Consider the following 18,734-nt stretch of genomic DNA (forward strand, 5'->3'; position numbering starts at 1 on the left):
TACAGTTCAGGACATGAATTCCTCTTCAAGATCTTTACTCCTTTATGAAAGGGATGATGTTGCCTGGGGGAGGCAGCAGCCTAGTAGGTAGTCCTTCACCCAACTCTGGAATCAAAGCAAAAGTAGGGATGGCGGAGAATTCCTCCATGGACTCCAGTGAGTCCCTCTGGAGTCCGTGGCGGAATGGCCTCTCCCCCTGCCACCCCGCGGAATCCCCCAGGATGGACCTACCTGGTGACGGATGTGGCGGCTCCAGCGGCGGCTCTGGCAGCGGCTGAAGTGGCGGCGGCGGCGGCTCTGGCCGCTGCCAGGTTACTGTGGCCACAAATGGTGGCCATCGTAGCAGCCGCCATTTGCGTCCCTACGCTAGCCCATGATAGGCTATGTATATATTTACCTAGCCTATCACGGCTAAAGCAGGGACGCAAATGGTGTCCCCTACGCAGGACGCCATTTGCGTCCACAGCAGCCTGGCAGTGGGTGGAGGTCCCGCTGAGGGTCACACCAGCTGGCGGCTCCGAGACTGGCCATGGAACGGAGCCAGCCAGGCAGGATTCTGGGGGGGGGGAGGAACAGATCGCCTCCCCCCACCTGCGGACCCCAGCGGAGCCAGGCAAGTGGGGTTTCGTATACCCCTAAAAAAAAAAAAAAAGTATCAGGAGATCCTTGAGAAAGTCATGGAATATATTTACAAAGTGCAATCCATCTTTTAGAATTGATGATCATCATTTTAAAGGAACTTAAAGTCCCAGTTTAGTCAGGTTGAAGATTTTTTTCTCTTCAGCTTCCCATACCTTGAATGTGATGATGAATCTTAACCCACATCCATGATTGCATCTTCCTGCTTTATCTGGAGTGGGTGAGATCAAGCCGAAGATTGCCAGGTTACTTATTTTGTTGTTGTTCAGTCGTTCAGTCGTGTCCGACTCTTCGTGACCCCATGGACCATAGCATGCCAGGCCGTCCTGTCCTGCGCTCTCTCCTGGAGTGTGCTCAAGTTCATATTCATTGCATCAGTGATGCTATCTAGCCATCTCATCCTCTGCCGTCCCCATCTCCTTTTGACTTCAATCTTTTCCAGCATCAGGGTCTTTTCCAGGGAGTTTTCTCTTCGCATCCGGTGGCCAAAATATTTCAGCTTCAGCTTCAGTATCTGTCCTTCCATTGAGCAGTCAGGGTTGATTTCCTTTAGGATGGACTGATTTGACCTCCTTGCAGTCCAGGGGACTCGTAAGAGTCTTCTCCAGCACCACAGTTCAAAAGCATCAATTCTTCAGTGCTCAGCCTTCCCTACAGTCCAGCTCTCACAGCCATATGCTGCTACTGGGAAAACCATAGCTTTGATTATACGGACCTTTGTCGGCAAGGTGATGTCTCTGCTTCTTACTATGCTGTCTAGGTTGGCCATAGCTTTCCTCCCAAGGAGCAAGCGTCTTTTAATTTCATGGCTACAGTCACCGTCTGCGGTGATCTTGGAGGCCAAGAAAATAAAATCTGTCACTGCTTCCATTTCTTCCCCTTCTATATACCAGGTAGTGGTGGGGCCAGATGCCATGATCTTCATTTTTTTTAATGTTGAGTTTCAAACCAGCTTTTGCAGTCTCCACTTTCACCCTCAACCAGAGGCTCTTTGGATCCTCTTTGCTTTCTGCCATTAGGGTGGTATCGTCTGCGTATCTGAGGTTGTTGATAATTCTCCCGACAATCTTAATTCTGACCTGTGATTCATCCAACCCGGCGTTTCTTATCATGTACTCTGCATATAAATTAAATAAGGAGGGTGACAATATACAGCCTTGTCGTACTCCTTTCCCAGTTTTGAACCAATCGGTTGTTCCATGTCCGGTTCTTACTGTTGCATCTTGACCCTTGTACAGGTTTCTCAGGAGACAGGTAAGGTGGTCTGGTACTCCTATCTATTTAAGAATTTGCCACAGTTTGCTGTGATCTACACTATCAAAGGTTTTAGCGTAGTCAATGAAGCAGAAATAGGTTACTTATTACTTATTACCATGAACTCAAATTAACAAAGCAGTCAAATTCTTAAGATAAACTTATCTGTTTTACCAGAAACTGACCTAGGTCTGATGGGACAATGTGGCTTGCGTGCATTTGCATTCATGTTTTCTAGTGTATGTGCCTTATCTTCCATGGAATTTATGTATTAGACAAATATATACTCCTCCCTCCTGCCCTGTGTATGATAGAATGAGTTTAGTGTAGAAACAGAAATATAAGGCATAGGTTATGAAAAGCCTGCAAATCAGTGTCTGCAGTAGCTAAGCAAGACAAGAGGTTACAATATGGCAGGAATGGGTCACTTAACTTGGTTGAGGAGCTGGATGACCCACACAGCCATCCCTCCCATGGGCCCCATAAGGTTGTGAGCCAGAAGGAGAGCAGCAAATGAAGGCCAGTTGGAAAGACGGATCTTACACAGCTTCCTAAATGTAGGCCTAGTTCCCAATGCATGGGCTCTTCCATTTCAGCAACAACAATGAAGGTGTGAAATCGGAACAGCCCTGATCAGATTTCCTGCGTTTTGTTTTGATTTGTTTTGGGAAAGAAGTCGGGGATACTGGCCTGGATAGGCTTTTGGTTTTATCCATTTTTTTTGTGCACCGCCCAGAGAGCTTCGGCTATTGGGCTGTACAGAAATGAAATAAACAAACAAACAAAAAAATAATGATGATGATTTTCTTGGGCCTTGCAATTTACATTTGGGTAAATATGGGGTCTAGTGAGTTTAGAGTTTAAGGGGTAAGAGATGGTGTTTCTAGGGGGTTAATGCTAATGTGTGATGGGGCAAGTAGGGGAGCAAAATCCACTGTCTTAGAGGCTTGCTAGATGCTGATAAGACATGTTTTGATAACCTTCCAACCTTACCAACTGCCTCTTCCATATAAGAAACCTGGGTAAAAAGTAAGCGGTCATAGATAAGAACACGTTGCGGTTTGGGGATTCCCCTGTCTGGAGATAAAAGGAAGAAAAAAAGAAACTGTTGACCACAAAAAAGGAAAATTTACACCTGTTTTGTAGTCAGCACCTTATACACACATTCTCCCTCCACACATTCTCCCTCCCAGGAGTAAATATGTAAAGATGCTGTATGAAACTGATGTATTTTCAAGAAGACCAGAAAGGGGAGAATGATTTCTGAAACTGCATCAAAACTCTGTGACACAGAGCTAACCTACATTGAAGCGGGTTTTGAGGTGGTTCTGTTTAAGTATGGATTTTCATAAAATTGGGTCAGCACCTCCTGTGCACAATGGTAGCCTGTAATGCAGTGTATACTTTGAAAAACAAATGTTTGCCTGGGGCAAATGAGTAGAACTGAACGTGGTCAGATGGGAGGTGCAGGAAGAGAGGAGGCTTGCTCTCTGCCCCTTCTCCCCGGCTGCCCCTGCACTCAGTGAAGCTTTTAAAGTCAGTAAGGCTCTGCATACCTTAGCATTTCCATATGTAACAGCCTCGTTATGCTCCCCTCCCCACTCCTGCACTCTGCGAATATTTAAAAGGACAGGCAGCGATTGAACGCAGGGTCAAAACAGAGTCTTTTCAACGCAGCAAGGCTGACTCCCATCCCCAAGACAATTAGTTACTTCCAGGTAGGCATAAGCCCCTGCCCCATGCAACGCTTCCCTTCGACGGATCAGTGCCACTTCCACCAACCCGCGCTGAAGCCAAGTGAGCTCCCATGGACTCCCAAACTGCACTGAAGCCACTGTGACTGGAAACCCCACAACAATAGAGTTTGAATGCACACAGACCAACACACATACACACAGATGTAGGGCAAGAAATGCTGCATTAGCTATGGGGAGGGGGGGGTGTCATCTGACATGACTGACTTGGGGAAGGAGCAGAACCAGAATAAAATCCTGGTGTGGATGAGCCCGCAGCTTAGGTTCCCAACTACAATACACTAATGATGATGTAGCAAAATGGTTAGGTTCTGTTCAGGGGTAGCCCTACCATTAGTCAGAGCGTGACACTTGCTTCAAGCAGAAGAAGCGGGCGGGGGGGGGGCATGGAGATTCAGTGAGGCGTTGGGACAATGCATGGGAAAATTGGAATTAGACATAAGAAGGAGACCTATATATTACTTTAGAGTAAGAGACAGAGGGGCATTCTTACAAGAAGGCATCTAAAATGGAGCAGAAGAGACCAATACCGTGATACAAAAACTGTGTGGGTTGTCGAATTCTCCAATAACAGTTGATCGTTATTTGTAGCGTCGTGACAAAATAGTACCAGCACATCTTGGCCTTGGCTTTTGCTGTAAATGAGATCAACAAATATCCTAAGGTCTTGCTGAATGTCACACTTGGATTCCACATCTATGACAGCTATAATGATGCACTGAGGACTTATCGTAACACCCTGGATCTTCTCTTCAGATCATCTAGATTTGTCCTCAACTATGAATGTGATACCCACAGAAAACAAATAGCTGTCATTGGGGCACTTGGCTTTGATACTACACTGTACATGGCAACAGTCTTAAATACCTTCAAGATTCCACAGGTAGGAAAATTGCACGGGGGCCAATCAACATCTCTACAAGCTATCAATAGCAGTAGTTGTGGAAGCAGGGAAAGCTGATGGGAAAGAGATGGGACTCTGATGGACAATTGCCCTTCACCCCTGACATTTTGCTGCCACTGATTTTCTGGGGAGCAGTCAGGAACCTGCAAATCTATTGTTTGAATGTTGTTATGGGTAAATTTGGGGGCTACGGTGGCTTAGTGGTTAAGACGTTGAATTGCAGACTGGAAGATCAGCAGGACAGCAGTTCGAGACCCGAGTGCCATGTGACGGAGTGAGCTCCGGTCTTCAATCCCAGCTCCTGCCAACCTAGCAGTTCGAAAGCAAGAAATTGCAGTTAAATAAATAGGTACTGCTTCGGCAGGAAAGGTAACAGTGTTCCATGCAGCTCGGTGTTCAGTCATGCCGGTCATATGACCATGGAAGCATCTTTAGACAGCGCTGGCTCTTCGGCTTAGAAATGGAGATGAGCACCACACCCTAGAGTCAGACATGACTGGTTGGGGACACCTTTACCTTTTTTTATGAGTAAATAGTTTGTATGTTGTTCTTCAGTCATTAAGTCGTGTTCGACTCTTCGTGACCCCATGGACCATAGCATGCCAAGCTTTCCTGTCCTCCACTCTCTCCCGGAGTGTGCTCAAGTTCATATTCATTGCATCGGTAATGCTATCTAGCCATCCCATCCTTTGCTGTCCCCTTCTCCTTTTGCCTTCAATCTTTACCAGCATCAGGGTCTTTTCCAGGGAGTTTTCTCTTCACATTAGGTGGCCAAAATATTTGAGCTTCAGCTTCAGTATCTGTCCTTCCAATGAGCAGTCGGGTTGATTTCCTTTAGGATTGACTGATTTGACCTCCTTGCAGTTAAGGGGACTCTTAAGAGTCTTCTGCAGCACCACAGTTTGAAAGCATCAGTTCTTTGGCGCTCAGCATTCCTTATAGTCCAGCTCTCACAGCCATACATTACTACTGGAAAAACCATAGCTTTGATTATGCGGACCTTTGTCAGCAAGGTGACATCTCTGCTTCTTACTGTGCTGTCTAGGTTTGCCATAGCTTTCCTCCCAAGGAGCAAGTATCTTTTAATTTCATGGCTGCAGTCACCATCTGCGTAGGGATGGCGGAGAATTTCTCCACGAAACTTGGGGAGGCCGAATGCCAACGCATTCGGCCCCCCGAAATTGGCTGTGAAATTCTCTGCTCCCCCCCCACCCGGGATGGGACTTACCTCCCTCGAATGTCCCTCTCGGCGGCAGGTCCCGGTGCCGGTTCGGCGGCGGTTCGGCGGGGGTGGCGGCCGGTCTTCCTACCAGTTGCCGCCGCCTCCATTACAAAATAAAGTAAAAAAAAAAAACACGTGATAGGCTTCGTAACGATTTACATAGCCTATCATGGCTAGATTTCCAAAGTCAGCCATGATAGGCTACGTAAATCATTACATAGCCTATCACGGGTGACTTTGGAAAAAAAAAAAGTGCGTATGCAAATGGCAGCAGCGCGGCGCCCATGGGCGCTGCCATTTGCGTTCCATATTTGGTCCCGGGTAGTCTACCTAAAGATTTATGTAGACTATGGCAAAAATAAGGGCAACGGGTGGTTTTTTTTTCACTTTTGTATTTCGCGGCCAGGGAGATGGGGCGCTTCTTCCCGGCATGAATTTTGGCCGGGCGAGGCGGGGCGCCTCCCCCCCAGCCTGAACTTCAGGGGGAGAACCGAAGCACCTCCCCCCCACTGTGAAGCAAGCTGCGGGACAAGGTAAGTGATTTTCATACATCCGTACATCTGCAGTGATCTTGGAGCCAAAGAAAATAAAATCTGTCACTGCTTCCATTTCTTCCCCTTCTATATGCCAGGAAGTGATGGGGCCAGATGCCATGATCTTTGTTTTTTAATGGTGAGTTTCAAACCAGCTTTTGCACTCTCCACTTTCACCCTCAACAAGAGACTCTTTAGATCCTCTTTGCTTTCTGCCATTAGAGTGGTATCGTGTGCGTATCTGAGATTGTTGATAATTCTGCCGGCAATCTTAATTCCGACCTGTGATTCAACCAACCCAGCGTTGCTCACGATGTACTCTGCATGCAAATTAAATAAGCAGGGTGACAATATACAGCCTGGCTGTACTCCTTTCCCAATTTGGAACCAATCGGTTGTTCTATTTCTGGTTCTTACTGTTGCTTCTTGACCCTCATACAGGTTTCTCAGTAGACAGTTAAGGTGGTCTGGTATAGGGATGGCGGAGAATTTCTCCCCGAAACTTCGGGGGGCCGAGCGCCAATGTGTTCGGCCCCCCGAACAAGTTTCGGGGAGAAATTCTCCGCCCCCCCGCCCCCCGCACTCCCCCCGGGACGGGACTTACCTTTGCCGAATGTCCCTCCCAGAGGCGGGTCCAGCCGGCGGGTCCAGCCGGTGGGTCCAGCCGCCATTCCAATAAAAGAAAAAAAAACCAACGCCCCCGTGATAGGCTACGTGACAATTAACGTAGCCTGTCACATCTAGATCTGCAAAGTCAGCCGTGATAGGCTACGTTAATCGTCATGTAGCCTATCACAGGTGACTTTAAAAAAAAAAAAAGCACGTACGGATAATGGCGGCCCCCATAGGGAGCCGCCATTCGCGTTCCTTATTTGGTCGCTGTAGTCTATGTAAAGATTACGTAGACTACAGCGAAAATAAGGGCAACGCTATTTGCGTTGCCCTTATTTTCGCCGTAGTCTACGTAAAGATTTTTTTAACTTTTTATTTTTTTTTTAACTTTTTATTTTTTTTTAACTTTTTATTTTGTGGCCGGGCTAGGCGAGGCGCCGCCTCCCCGGCCTGAATTTCGGCCGGGCGAGGCAGGAAGCCTCCCCCCCGGCCTGAATTTGGGCTGGGCGAGGAGGGAAGCCTCCCCCCCGCCTAAACTTCGGGGGGAGCAGCGAAGCGCCTCCTCTGCACCACGAAGCAAGCTGCGAGACCAGGTAAGTGACTTTCGTGCACCCCTAGCCATGATAGGCTACGTTAATCTTCACGTAGCCTATCATGGGTGACTTTAAAAAAAAAAACCCGTACGCAAATGGCGGCTCCCATAGGGAGCTGCCATTCGCATTCCTTATTTGGTCCCTGTAGTCTATGTAAAGATTTACGTAGACTATGGCGAAAATAAGGGCAACGTTATTTGCGTTGCCCTTATTTTCACCGTAGTCTACGTAAATCTTTACGTAGACTACAGGGACCAAATAAGGAACGCGAATGGCGGCTCCCTATGGGGGCCGCCATCTGCGTACTCCCTTTTTTTTTTTTTTTTTTAGAGTGACCCGTGATAGGCTACATGACGATTAACGTAGCCTATCATGGCTGACTTTGCAAATCTAGCCATGATAGGCTACGTTAATCGTTACGTAGCCTATCACAGGGACGTGTTTTTTTTTTTTTTAAGTTTTCTTGTAATGGCGGCGGTGGCAGCCGGTCGAAAGACTGGCTGCCATCCCCGCCCCTGACGAAGACCTGCCGAACCGCCGCTGGGACCCGCTGCCAGGAGCGACATTCGTAAAAGGTAAGTCCCATCCCGGGGGGGTGGCGGTGTGGTGGCAGAGAATTTCTCCCTGAACCTTCAGAAGACCGAGTGCGTTGGCACTCGGCCCCCCGAAGTTTCGGGGAGGAATTCTCCCCCATCCCTAGGTAGTTCTCAGTTCACATACTGCTGAAGCCTAGCTTGTAGGATTTTGAGCATAACCTTGCTGGCATGTTAAATGAGAGCAATTGTATGGTAGTTTGAACACTCTTTGCATTGCCCTTCTTTGGAATTGGAATGTCAACTGACCTTTTCCAGTCTTGTGGCCACCGTTGAGTGTTCCAAATGTGTTTTGAGTGCAGCACTTTAACAGCATCATCTTTTAGGATTTTAAATAGGTCAGCTGGAATACTGTCATCTAGGGATGGCAGAGAATTCTGCCACGGATCTCGGGTAGGCCAAATGCCAGCACATTCGGCCCCACGAATTTGGTGACGGAACGGACCGCACCCCCGCACCCCTCACTGGGATGGGACTTATCTTGGGTGGATCTTCCTGGCGGTGGCGGCGGCTCCGGCGGAGGTGAGGCGGCCCGTCTTCTGACTGGCTGCCGCCGCTGCCATTTCCAGTTAAAACAAACAAACAAACAAACAAACTTGATAGGCTACGTAAATATTAACGTAGATTTAAAATCTTTATGTAGCCTATCTTGGCTAGATTTTAAAAAAACACCATGATAGGCTACGTAAATGTTTACGCAGCCTATCACGGCTGACTTAAAAAAAAAAACTCAAAAAATGCGCGTACGCAAATGGCGGCGGCCATGGCCCCCGTCATTTACGTTCCTTATTTTGGCACGTCTTAGTCTATGTAAACATTTATGTAGACTAAGACGGCAAAAAAAAGTGGAACGCAAATAGCGTAGATGCTACGCTATTTGTGTTCCCGTTATTTTCGCCGTCTTAGTCTATGTAAATGTTTACGTAGACTAAGACGTGCCAAAATAAAGAACGCATTTGCGTATGACATTTGCGTACGCGTGTTTTTGTTTTTGTTTTAATCAGCTGTGATAGGCTACGTAAAGATTTACGTAACCTATCACGGCTGACTACAGGGACACAAATGGCGGCAGCTACGGCCGCTGCCATTTGCCTCCCTGCTAGCCAGCGGCCGGATGTCCGGCTGCTGGCAGAGCCGGCCAGAGGCTCCACAGAATCGCTGTGGAGCACAGCCGGCCGGCCAGGAATCTGGGGGGGAGGAACGGAGCGCCTCCCCCCTGGCCAGGGTTCCGGGGGGAGGGATGGAACACCTCCCCCTGCACCATCAGCATAATCCCCGAAAGGTAAGTCACTTTCGTACATCTCTACTGTCATTTCCGCTAGCTTTGTTGTTAATAATGCTTCCTAAGGCCCACTTGACTTCACTCTTGAGGACGTCCGGCTCAAGTTCAGTGACCACACTATCATGGCTATCAGGGACATTAGGATCTTCCCTGTATAGTTCTTCTGTGTATTCTTTCCACCTCTTCTTAATCTCATCTGGTTCTGTTAGGTCCCTGCCTGCTTTGTCCTTTATCATGCCCGTCTTTGCACAAAACGTTCCCTTGATAGCTCCAATTTTCTTGAAGAGATCTCTGGTCTTACCCATTCTATTGTTTTCCTCGATTTCTTTGCATTGTTCATTTAAGAAGGCCTTCTTGTCTCTCCTTGCAATTCTCTGGAAATCTGCATTCAGTTGGATATATCTTCCCCTTTCTCCCTGGCTTTTCACTTCCCTTCTTTCCTCAGCTACTTGTAAAGCCTCATCAGAGGAGCCACTTTGCTTTCTTGCATTTCTTTTTCTTTGGGATGGATTTAGTTGCTGCCTCCTGAACAATGTTACGGACCTACATCCATTGCTCCTCAGGCACTCTGTCTATCAGGTCTAATCCTTTAAAACTATTAGTCACCTCCACTGTATATTTATAAGGGATATGATTTAGGTCATACCTGAATGGTTTAGTGCAGATCAATCATTGTAGAAAAAAACTACTGAGCAAGCTTATAAGGCCTATGTACCTACTCTTGCTGTAAACCCCCTTAGAATTGCAATGGATGGACTCCAAGAACAGCTTGGTATGCAGCAACTTTTTTGGGTCAACTTGCATTGAGATTTCCCCCTGGGAGTATCTCAGAGACTCATATATAATATTATGCACATATTAATCCCAGCCATGTCCTAGCCATACTCCAGTGACTTTGCGAATGTTTAGACACTCTTGCAAAGTGAAAGGATGAGATCTAGCAAGTGGCAAGCAGACAGCATACATAGCTATATGACCATCAGGGACACTCCTGCCCGTACTCAGTGGTGGACCTCGAAGTCTTTCCAAGGGCTATCTAAAGGTAAGTAATAGCCTCTCAAGTTGTACCATCTCAAATCGTTAGGTGGCTCTGGCTGCTTAAAGATGAAGACACAGCCAGAGGTCTAGGCACAGAAAGGAGCCATTCTTGTTCAGCAGTAACTCCTTGAAATGACAATGATCTTCCACATTTCCACTATTCCATGACCATGTAATTACTCTGTAAAGAATCAGACATTGATTTGCATTGTCAATTTTATGACACTTCCAAACCTGGTAGAAGATCATACCATGGTAATTATTCAGATTCTGGAACCAGATGGGGAATGTAAGAAATGCAGGGCCAGAAAGATCTAGGGATGTACGAAAGTCACTTACCTGTTCGCGGATTATGTTGATGCGTGGGGGGAGGCGTTCTGCCCCTCCATCCGGAATCCTCGACTGGGGGGGGAGGCGCTCCGTTCCTCCCCCTTGGAATACTCCACAGCCGGCTGTGCTCCACGGCAGCTCCGTGGAGCAGCCGGCCAGGCCCAGCTAGGCCAGAGCCGTCCGCAGCTGGATTTCTAGCCATGGAGGACTCTGGGTTAAAAAAAAAAAAAATCTCCCCCCCCCCGGCCAGAATACCCAGCCACCGCCGCCACCACCAGGAAGATCTGCCCCAGGTGAGTCTCGTCCTGGGAGGGATCCGCGGGGGGGGAGGGGGGCAGGCCTTTCCGCCATGGAGTTCAGGGAGTTCCCCGTGATCCATGGCGGAATTCTCTGCCATCCCTAGAAAGGTCAGAAAGACAGATTCAAGAGACAAATTGGATGAAAGGAGAGTTTGTAGTATCCCTCTGGTATATCAAGCTGTCTTCTCACAAGACAAACTCCAAATTTGAAACTACAAGATAGTCGTCAGCAGAAGCAGTCAGTTTTTCAAGTTAGTTGTGGAAATGGTTCCAGTTCACATAGAACGTCCCATTGTGATGAGCACTCTTTCTTCCTTTTTTCAGACACTGATGACTGTTTGAAATGCCCAGAAGTTCATTATCCAAATAAGGGCCATGACAGATGCATCCCTAAAGTTATAAGCTTTCTGTCCTATGAAGAACCATTGGGGAAAGGTTTAACTTCAGTTGCCCTTTCTTTTTCATTGATCACAGCCTTGGTGCTGCAAACATTTATTAAGCACAGAGATACCCCCATAGTCAAAGCCAACAATCGGGGCCTCACCTACACTCTCGTCATCTCTCTCCTGCTCTGCTTCCTCTCTTCTCTGTTATTCGTTGGACAGCCTGGGAAACTGAGCTGCCTTCTCCAACAACCAATGTTTGGTTTGATTTTCTCAGTGGCTGTTTCTTGTGTGTTAGCCAAAACCATCACTGTGGTTGTCGCTTTCATGGCCACCAAGCCAGGGTCCAGCATCAGGAAGTGGGTTGGACAAAGGCTGGCCACCTCCATTGTCCTTTCTTGCTCCCTTACTCAAGCTGGTGTTTGTGTTGTGTGGGTCAAAACCTCTCCCCCATTCCCAGACGTAGACATGCACTCAGTCACTGAAGAAATCACTGTGCAATGTAATGCAGGGTCTGCCATCATGCTTTATTTTGTCCTGGGGTACATTGGACTTCTGTCTATCATTAGCTTCTTGGTGGCTTTCCTTGCCAGGAAGTTGCCTGACAGTTTTAATGAAGCCAAGTATATCACCTTCAGCATGCTGACGTTTTGCAGTGTTTGGTTGTCTTTTGTTCCGGCCTATTTAAGCACCAAGGGCAAATACATGGTAGCTGTGGAGATTTTCTCTATCTTAGCGTCCAGTGCTGGATTGTTAGGCTGCATCTTTCCCCCCAAATGTTACATTATTCTTTTCAAGCCTGAGCTGAACAGCAGGGAACAGCTCATAAGGAGAAAGAATTAAAGCATCAATCTGTCCAATTAAATGTATTCGTTCCATAGAGATCATGAGATTACTCTAATGAATTATCAGTTTAAGAAACCAGACATTGCTATCATGCTGTTTTTTCACATATCATCTCTGTGTATCATCATAGGGAGAGGTGAGACACCAAGACCTTTTCCATTGATCTAGTAGGGATGGCGGAGAATTCCGCTACAGACTCCGGGGCAGCGGATTCTTGGAATCTGCCCCCCCCCAGAGTCCGTGGTGGAATGGACCACCCCACCCTGCCATCCCGCAAAGTCAACCCGGCCGGATCCTACTTGGCACCGCTGGGTGCGCGTCCGGCCGGGCCCATTTGCGGCCGGTCTTCGGATGCGAATGGCATCCTGCCTAGTGGGTACCATTTGTGTCCCTTCCCCTTCCCGTGATAGGCTACGTAAAGATTTACGTAGCCTATCACGGGAAAGGGAAGGGACACAAATGGCGTCCTCTAGTCCGGACGCCAATCGTGTCCAAATACCAGCTGAGGCTGGAAGTCCGGCTGCGGCTGGCCCACTGTTGTCGGCTCCACTGAGTCGCCGTGGAGAGGAGCTGGCCGGGGAGCATTCTGGGGGGGAGGACCGGATTGCCTCCCCTCTGACAGAACCCCCAGCGGACTCCAGGTAAGGGGTTTTTGTACATCCCTAATCTGACTTTACTTTTACTTTTCACCTTCTTACCTGATCTAGTCATTTAGAGATTGATTCCCCCAAATCCTGCTATTTATGTAACTGCTCATCATTTACATACCAAATAGCAACCTCAGAATGCCAGCACATTCGGCCCCCCAAAATTGGTGGAGAAACGGTCTGCCCCCCCGCCCCCCCGGGACGGGACTTAGCTTGCTTGAATGTCCCTGGCAGCAGCGGCTCCAGCGGCGGTTCGGCGGTGGTTCAGCAGCTGCCTCTGCTGCCATTTCCAAGTAAAACAAACATGATAGGCTACGTAAAGATTTACGTAGCCTATCACAGCTAGATTTTTAAATAACACCGTGATAGGCTACGTAAATGTTCACGTAGCCTATCACGGCTTACTTTGAAAAAAAAAAAAAAGCGCGTATGCAAATAGCGTTGCCCTTATTTTCGCCGTAGTCTATGTAAATGTTTACGTAGACTACACATGCCAAAACAAGAAACGCCCATGGGCGCCACCATTTATGTACGCGCTTTTTTTTTTTCCAAAGTCAGCCGTGATAGGCTACATAAACATTTATGTAGCCTATCACGGCTGACTGCAGGGATGCAAACGGTGGTGGCTATGGCCGCCGCCATTTGCGTCCCAGCAGGAGACGAGGTTTCACGGCCGGTGGGACGGGGCGCCTCCCTCCCGGCCAGAATTTCGGCAGGGAGGGACGGGGCACCTCCCCCCCGGCCAGAATTTCGGCGGGAAGGGACGGGGCGCCTCCCCCCCACCGCAAAGCAAGCTTCGGGATCAGGTAAGGGACTTTCGTCCATCCCTACGTGATTTACAGCCATGATGGCCTTCATGTACAGATGCGCAGACACCCTACTAGACACAGTGAAGAAAATCTCATGGTAGTTACCGCAGTTCAGTACAGGAATTCCTGTTCAAGATCTTTACTCCTTTCTGAAAGCAATGATGTTGCTTGGGGGAGGCAGCAGCCTAGTATGTAGTCCTTCACCCCACTCTGGAAGTGGAATCAAAGCAAAAGGAACAGGAGATCCTGGAGAAAGCCATGGAATATATTTACAAAGTGCAATCCATCTTTTAGGATTGATGACCATCATTTTAAAGAAACTTAAAGTCCCAGTTTAGTCAGGTTGGAGATTTTTTTCTCTTCAGCTTCCCATATCTTGAATATGGTGATGAATCTTAACCCATGTCCATGGTTGCATCTTCCTGCTTTATCTGGAGTGGGTGAGAGCAAGCCGAAGATTGCCAGGTTCCTTATTACCCTGAATTCAAATTAACAAAGCAGTCAAATTCTTAAGGTAAACTGATCTGTTTCACCAGAAACTGACCTAGGTCTGATGGGAGAATGTGGCTTCTGTGCATTTGAATTCATGTTTTCTAGTGTATGTGCATTATCGTCCATGGAATTTATGTATTAGATAAATATATACTCCTCCCCCCCGCCCGTGTAGCATAGACTGAGTTTAGTATAGAAATAGAAATATAAGGCATAAGTTATGAAAAGCCTGCAAATCAATGCCTGCAGCAGCTTAGCAAGACAAGAGGTTACAATAAGGCAGGAATGGGGCACTTGGCTTGGTTGACGAGCCGGATGACCCCCACAGCCATCCCTCCCATGGGCCCCAGGAGGCTGTGTGCCAGTGCCCACCCAAACTGGGAGGGGACACGCTGCACAGAGGAACCCCCACCTTTATCTCCCATCAGTATTTGAAGATAACAGCAGGGATCCCGCTCCCTCTTAGCTCTTGGTAGGTTTGCTGCATCATGGAAAGCTGCAGAACCTCTTTCAGCCCAAGAGCTGCATTTCAGTTTGGAGAAGCTTTCAAGGACTGCATTCCAGTAGCAGGTTAGGCTGCTTGTCCCAGTCCAATGCATTCCCACGGCCATTCTGAAGGACACCTGATTGTCATGGTCATGCAGAAGTAAGGGCCATTCCTATGGAGCATGCATCACGCAGAGACTCTTAGGATGTTTGGCGTACTAACGTCATCATCACCCGTGGAGGGGGACAATGACTGTTCGCGTCCGTGACATTCCTTAAGTCACACGTGTCTCCTGGGTGGTGCTAAAGAACAGTCACTTCCAAGCGAACATCTGAAGCTTCGAAGTTAGGGCAGCCAGTCAATCCTAGTGATCTCCTGGCTATACGACATTGCATCAATCACCCATGGATAATTTTGGGGCTCCCGCTTCTTCCTGTGGGACTTGGACTTCTTGTTTCAACCCAGGGCATTCCTATGGCCATTCAGAAAGACATTTGAATATCATGGCCATAAACATGGAGAGGTTATCACTATGGAAAGGGAATGGAATCATGACACTTGGGGCCTTTAGAGATACTCCCTCTGTCAGCTGTGAGAAGTATTGAGGCTTCTGTTTTAAGGTTTCATATTTTATATTGTTTTATGCTGCACCTTTTTGTTTTAATTATGGCTGTGCATGGAGACCCTGCTTTGCTTTGGATGCCACTATGGACCCTCCAAATCAGCCCCGCTTTGACTCAGACCAATTCAGAGTCCCTCTGTTCTGACTCGGTTCCAGATCCAAAGTGAGATTTGGACATAGACTTGCATGGGGAAACACAAATGGCCATAACATTTTCAGTTGTCATGATATATTAGGGATGTCGGATAATTTCTCCACGAATAGCGTTCCCTTATTTTCACCGTAGTCTACGTAAATCTTTACGTAGACTAGACATGCCAAACTAAGGAACGCAAATGGTGGCGCCCCATGGGCGCTGCCATTTGCGTACGCACTTTTTTTTTTTTCAAAGTCACCCGTGATAGGCTACGTGATGATTTACATAGCCTATCACGGCTGACTTTGGAAATCTAGCCGTGATAGGCTACGTAAATCATTACGTAGCCTATCACGGGTGTGTGTGTGTGTGTTTTTTACTTTACTTTCTTTTTTCACGGCCGCGTAGACGGGGCGCTCCTCCCCGGCCTGAATTTTGGTGGTGAGGGATGGGGCGCCTCCCTCCGGGCCTGAATTTCAGCCAGGCAAGGCGGGGCGCCTCCCTCCCCTCGCCTGAACTTTGGGGGGAGAACCGAAGCACCTCCCCCCCACTGCGAAGCAAGCTGCAGGACCAGGTAAGTCCCTTTCATCCATCCCTAATCTTTAGGTAGCCTATCACATTTTTTTTTTTTTGCTGGAAATGGTGGCAGCGGCAGCCGGTCGGAAGACCGGCCTCCGCAGCTGCTGCCGCCGCTGGAGCTGCCACCGGAGCTGCCGCTGCCAGGAAGATCCACCCAAGGTAAGTCTCGTCCCGGGGGGGCGGGGGGGCAGGCCATTCCACCACCAATTTCAGGGGGCAGAATGCACGGGCATTCGGCCTCCCCGAGATCCGTGGCGGAACTTTCGTACATCCCTACATATCTATGCCCATGGACCCAGTGACATACAACATAGATTTGGGGGCTTCTTAGCACTTCATGTTACAAACCAATGTATAAGATTCAATATGGGTCCACTTAATATGGGTTCACTTAATTTTTACATTGGGTCCTGCCTGCCCAACCTCCCCCCCCCCACATATCAAAGCACAGAACTCATCTATGTCCAAGTATGCACACTAAGAATCCCAGTCCTGCTGCTTCACCTCATAAACGGTGTGAAGAAAAACATGTGAAATCAGGAAGATCCCTGCCCTGAATCCCTGTTTTTGTGCAGTGCCTCCACCCATGAATGGCAGATCCATGATTTTTCAGGATCAGTCTGTGGAGGCAGATGTGCTCTGTGATTGGATGGTGGTTTGGGGAGTCTTCCCTTTAATAATCACATGAAATCATGAGGGTCCCTTTTTGATTTCATGGATCCTTGTTTTACTTTCTTCCAACACAAAGAGGGAAACCAGCCCCCATTTTAACCTCAGGATCTCTATAATGAAGGGGTGCTGTGCCTTGGCAATTGAGGGGGTAAATGCTGATGGAAACACCCCCAAAGACTGGTAGGTGTCTCCTGCTCACAAGGAGGAGACCTCTAGCAAGCTGCGGGGGGGGGGGGTGTTGCACTGCTGATTGGCTGTCCTTGACAGCTGAGGAGAGAAGAGGAGGTGTCCCCTGCTGCTGGCCATCTCCTGCTCGTGAGGAGGAGACAGCTAACGAATGGCAGAGACGTCCACCTCACCTCCTTCTCCTGCTTGGGCGATTCACAGCACTTTTTGCTTACATGTCAATGTGCACACATAGACCTGTATGCAAAAAGTGCTGTGAATTGCCCAAATACTCAAGATTCATCATGGCACTTTTTGCATATAAGTCCCTAATATTATTTCAGAGTAAGAAATAGAAGGCTATTCTTAAAATCATGCAACTGAAATGGAGCAGAACAGGCCAAGACTGTGATACAACTTTGTGTGTTGTAGAATGTTCCAGTGAAAGACTATTTATCTTTATTTTCAGTGTGGTAACGAAGTTCTACCAGCACAGAGAAGATCAACGCATGGCGCACCCTTGAAAGGGGTTGGAATGCACAACTCTTACTTGAACGCAAGTCCCCCGAAGCTCATTGCAAGTAAGTATGTCACGATCCAGCTGCAGCCTTCTCCCGCTCTTACATGGGAGCCCGTCCCGGGATATAACTACAAGCCAGTAGGCGGGTGCAAAAGGAGGAAGCTGGCTTGAAATGGAAGCGGCTGGAGAAGAGATCCCTATTAATGTCCTCAGGCATCAATAGGCTTGACCACCCCCCAACACACACACACACACGCACACACACACACCCCGCCAGAATGCCAAAACAAAAGGGGATCTTGACCCATAGCTAACCCTCATCGGAACCCCACGGCAGCTGTTCAGAGTGTTTACACGTGCCCTTGATTGCACCCACAGAAGAGGATCAAGTGCCGCCGCCGCGGCCCCTCCTTCCCAGCTACATGCAAGGAATGAGGTGGCATCCCACAGCCCGGCCCCGCAGTGGTTGTCCGCGCCAGACAGGCAGGAGCAGGAGGCTGCAGACGGCAGCAGCCCAGACACTCCCCCTTGCGTACACTTGGGCGGATGTGCCTTGGTGGACAGTGCAGGGGGGTCTCGTTGCCTGGAACGTCCTTGCCAGAATAGGGCAGTCCATGGAGGGAGGCGATGAAGGGCTCCCTGCCTGCGCCTGTTCTTCCAAGGGAACAGTGTCTGGACCTGAGGAAATCATGTGCCTCGGCAGCAGAGCGTAGACCGCTGGTACCCTTACAGCAGGTTCAGAAAACACAGATGTATTTATTTTAAAACATCCACCTGCCTTTAAAGCTCCTTTCACATTGGAAAAAAAAAGACAGGACACTGAACCCACGGTAAATAGGATACAAGTAATTGGCGTGTACTCAGTAAAAGAGCATTTGACTGAGATCAGTCCAATGACAAAGGTGGCAACAGAAGGAGAGCAGAAAATAAAGGCCGGTTGGAAAGACGGATCTTACACAGCTTCCTAAATGTGGGCCTAGTTCCCAACGCATGGGCTCTTCCATTTCAGCGACAACAACGAAGGTGTGAAATCGGAACAGCCCTGATCAGATTTCCTGCATTTTGTTTTGTTTTGTTTTGTTTTGTTTTGTTTTAGGAAAGAAGTCGAGGATATTGGCCTGTATAGGCTTTTGGTTTTATTCATTTTTTTTGTGCACTGCCCAGAGAGCTTCGGCTATTGGGCTGTATAGAAATGAAATAAACAAATAAATAAAAATGATGATGATGATGATGATTTTCTTGGGCCTTGCAATTTACATTTGGGTACATATGGGGTCTAGTGAGTTTAGAGTTTGAGGGATAAGAGACGGTGTATATAGGGGG

The 18,734-nt window shown here is 48.1% G+C and overlaps 1 protein-coding gene across 1 annotated transcript; it reads left to right on the top strand.

Moving 5' to 3' along the window:
* Positions 1-10,676: 10,676 nt before the first annotated feature.
* LOC146342869 (vomeronasal type-2 receptor 26-like) lies at positions 10,677-12,279 on the top strand. The gene is made up of 2 exons (XM_084808050.1): positions 10,677-10,713; positions 11,273-12,279. The coding sequence occupies exons 1-2, from the start codon at positions 10,677-10,679 to the stop codon at positions 12,277-12,279; spliced, it is 1,044 nt and encodes a 347-aa protein (XP_084664176.1).
* The last annotated feature ends 6,455 nt before the right edge of the window (positions 12,280-18,734 follow it).

Source organism: Heloderma suspectum, chromosome 6, assembly GCF_057233095.1.
Source record: "Heloderma suspectum isolate Gila_16-S chromosome 6, 16-S_ref, whole genome shotgun sequence".
NCBI classification, from domain to species: Eukaryota; Metazoa; Chordata; class Lepidosauria; order Squamata; family Helodermatidae; genus Heloderma; species Heloderma suspectum.

Excerpts from the sequence above, each read along its gene's own strand:
- LOC146342869 (XM_084808050.1), top strand. The coding sequence starts at position 10,677 with ATGGTAATTATTCAGATTCTGGAACCAGATGGGGAAT. Across the intron at positions 10,714-11,272 it reads TCTGGAACCAGATGGGGAAT|ATAGTCGTCAGCAGAAGCAG; the intron begins GTAAGAAATGCA and ends TGAAACTACAAG.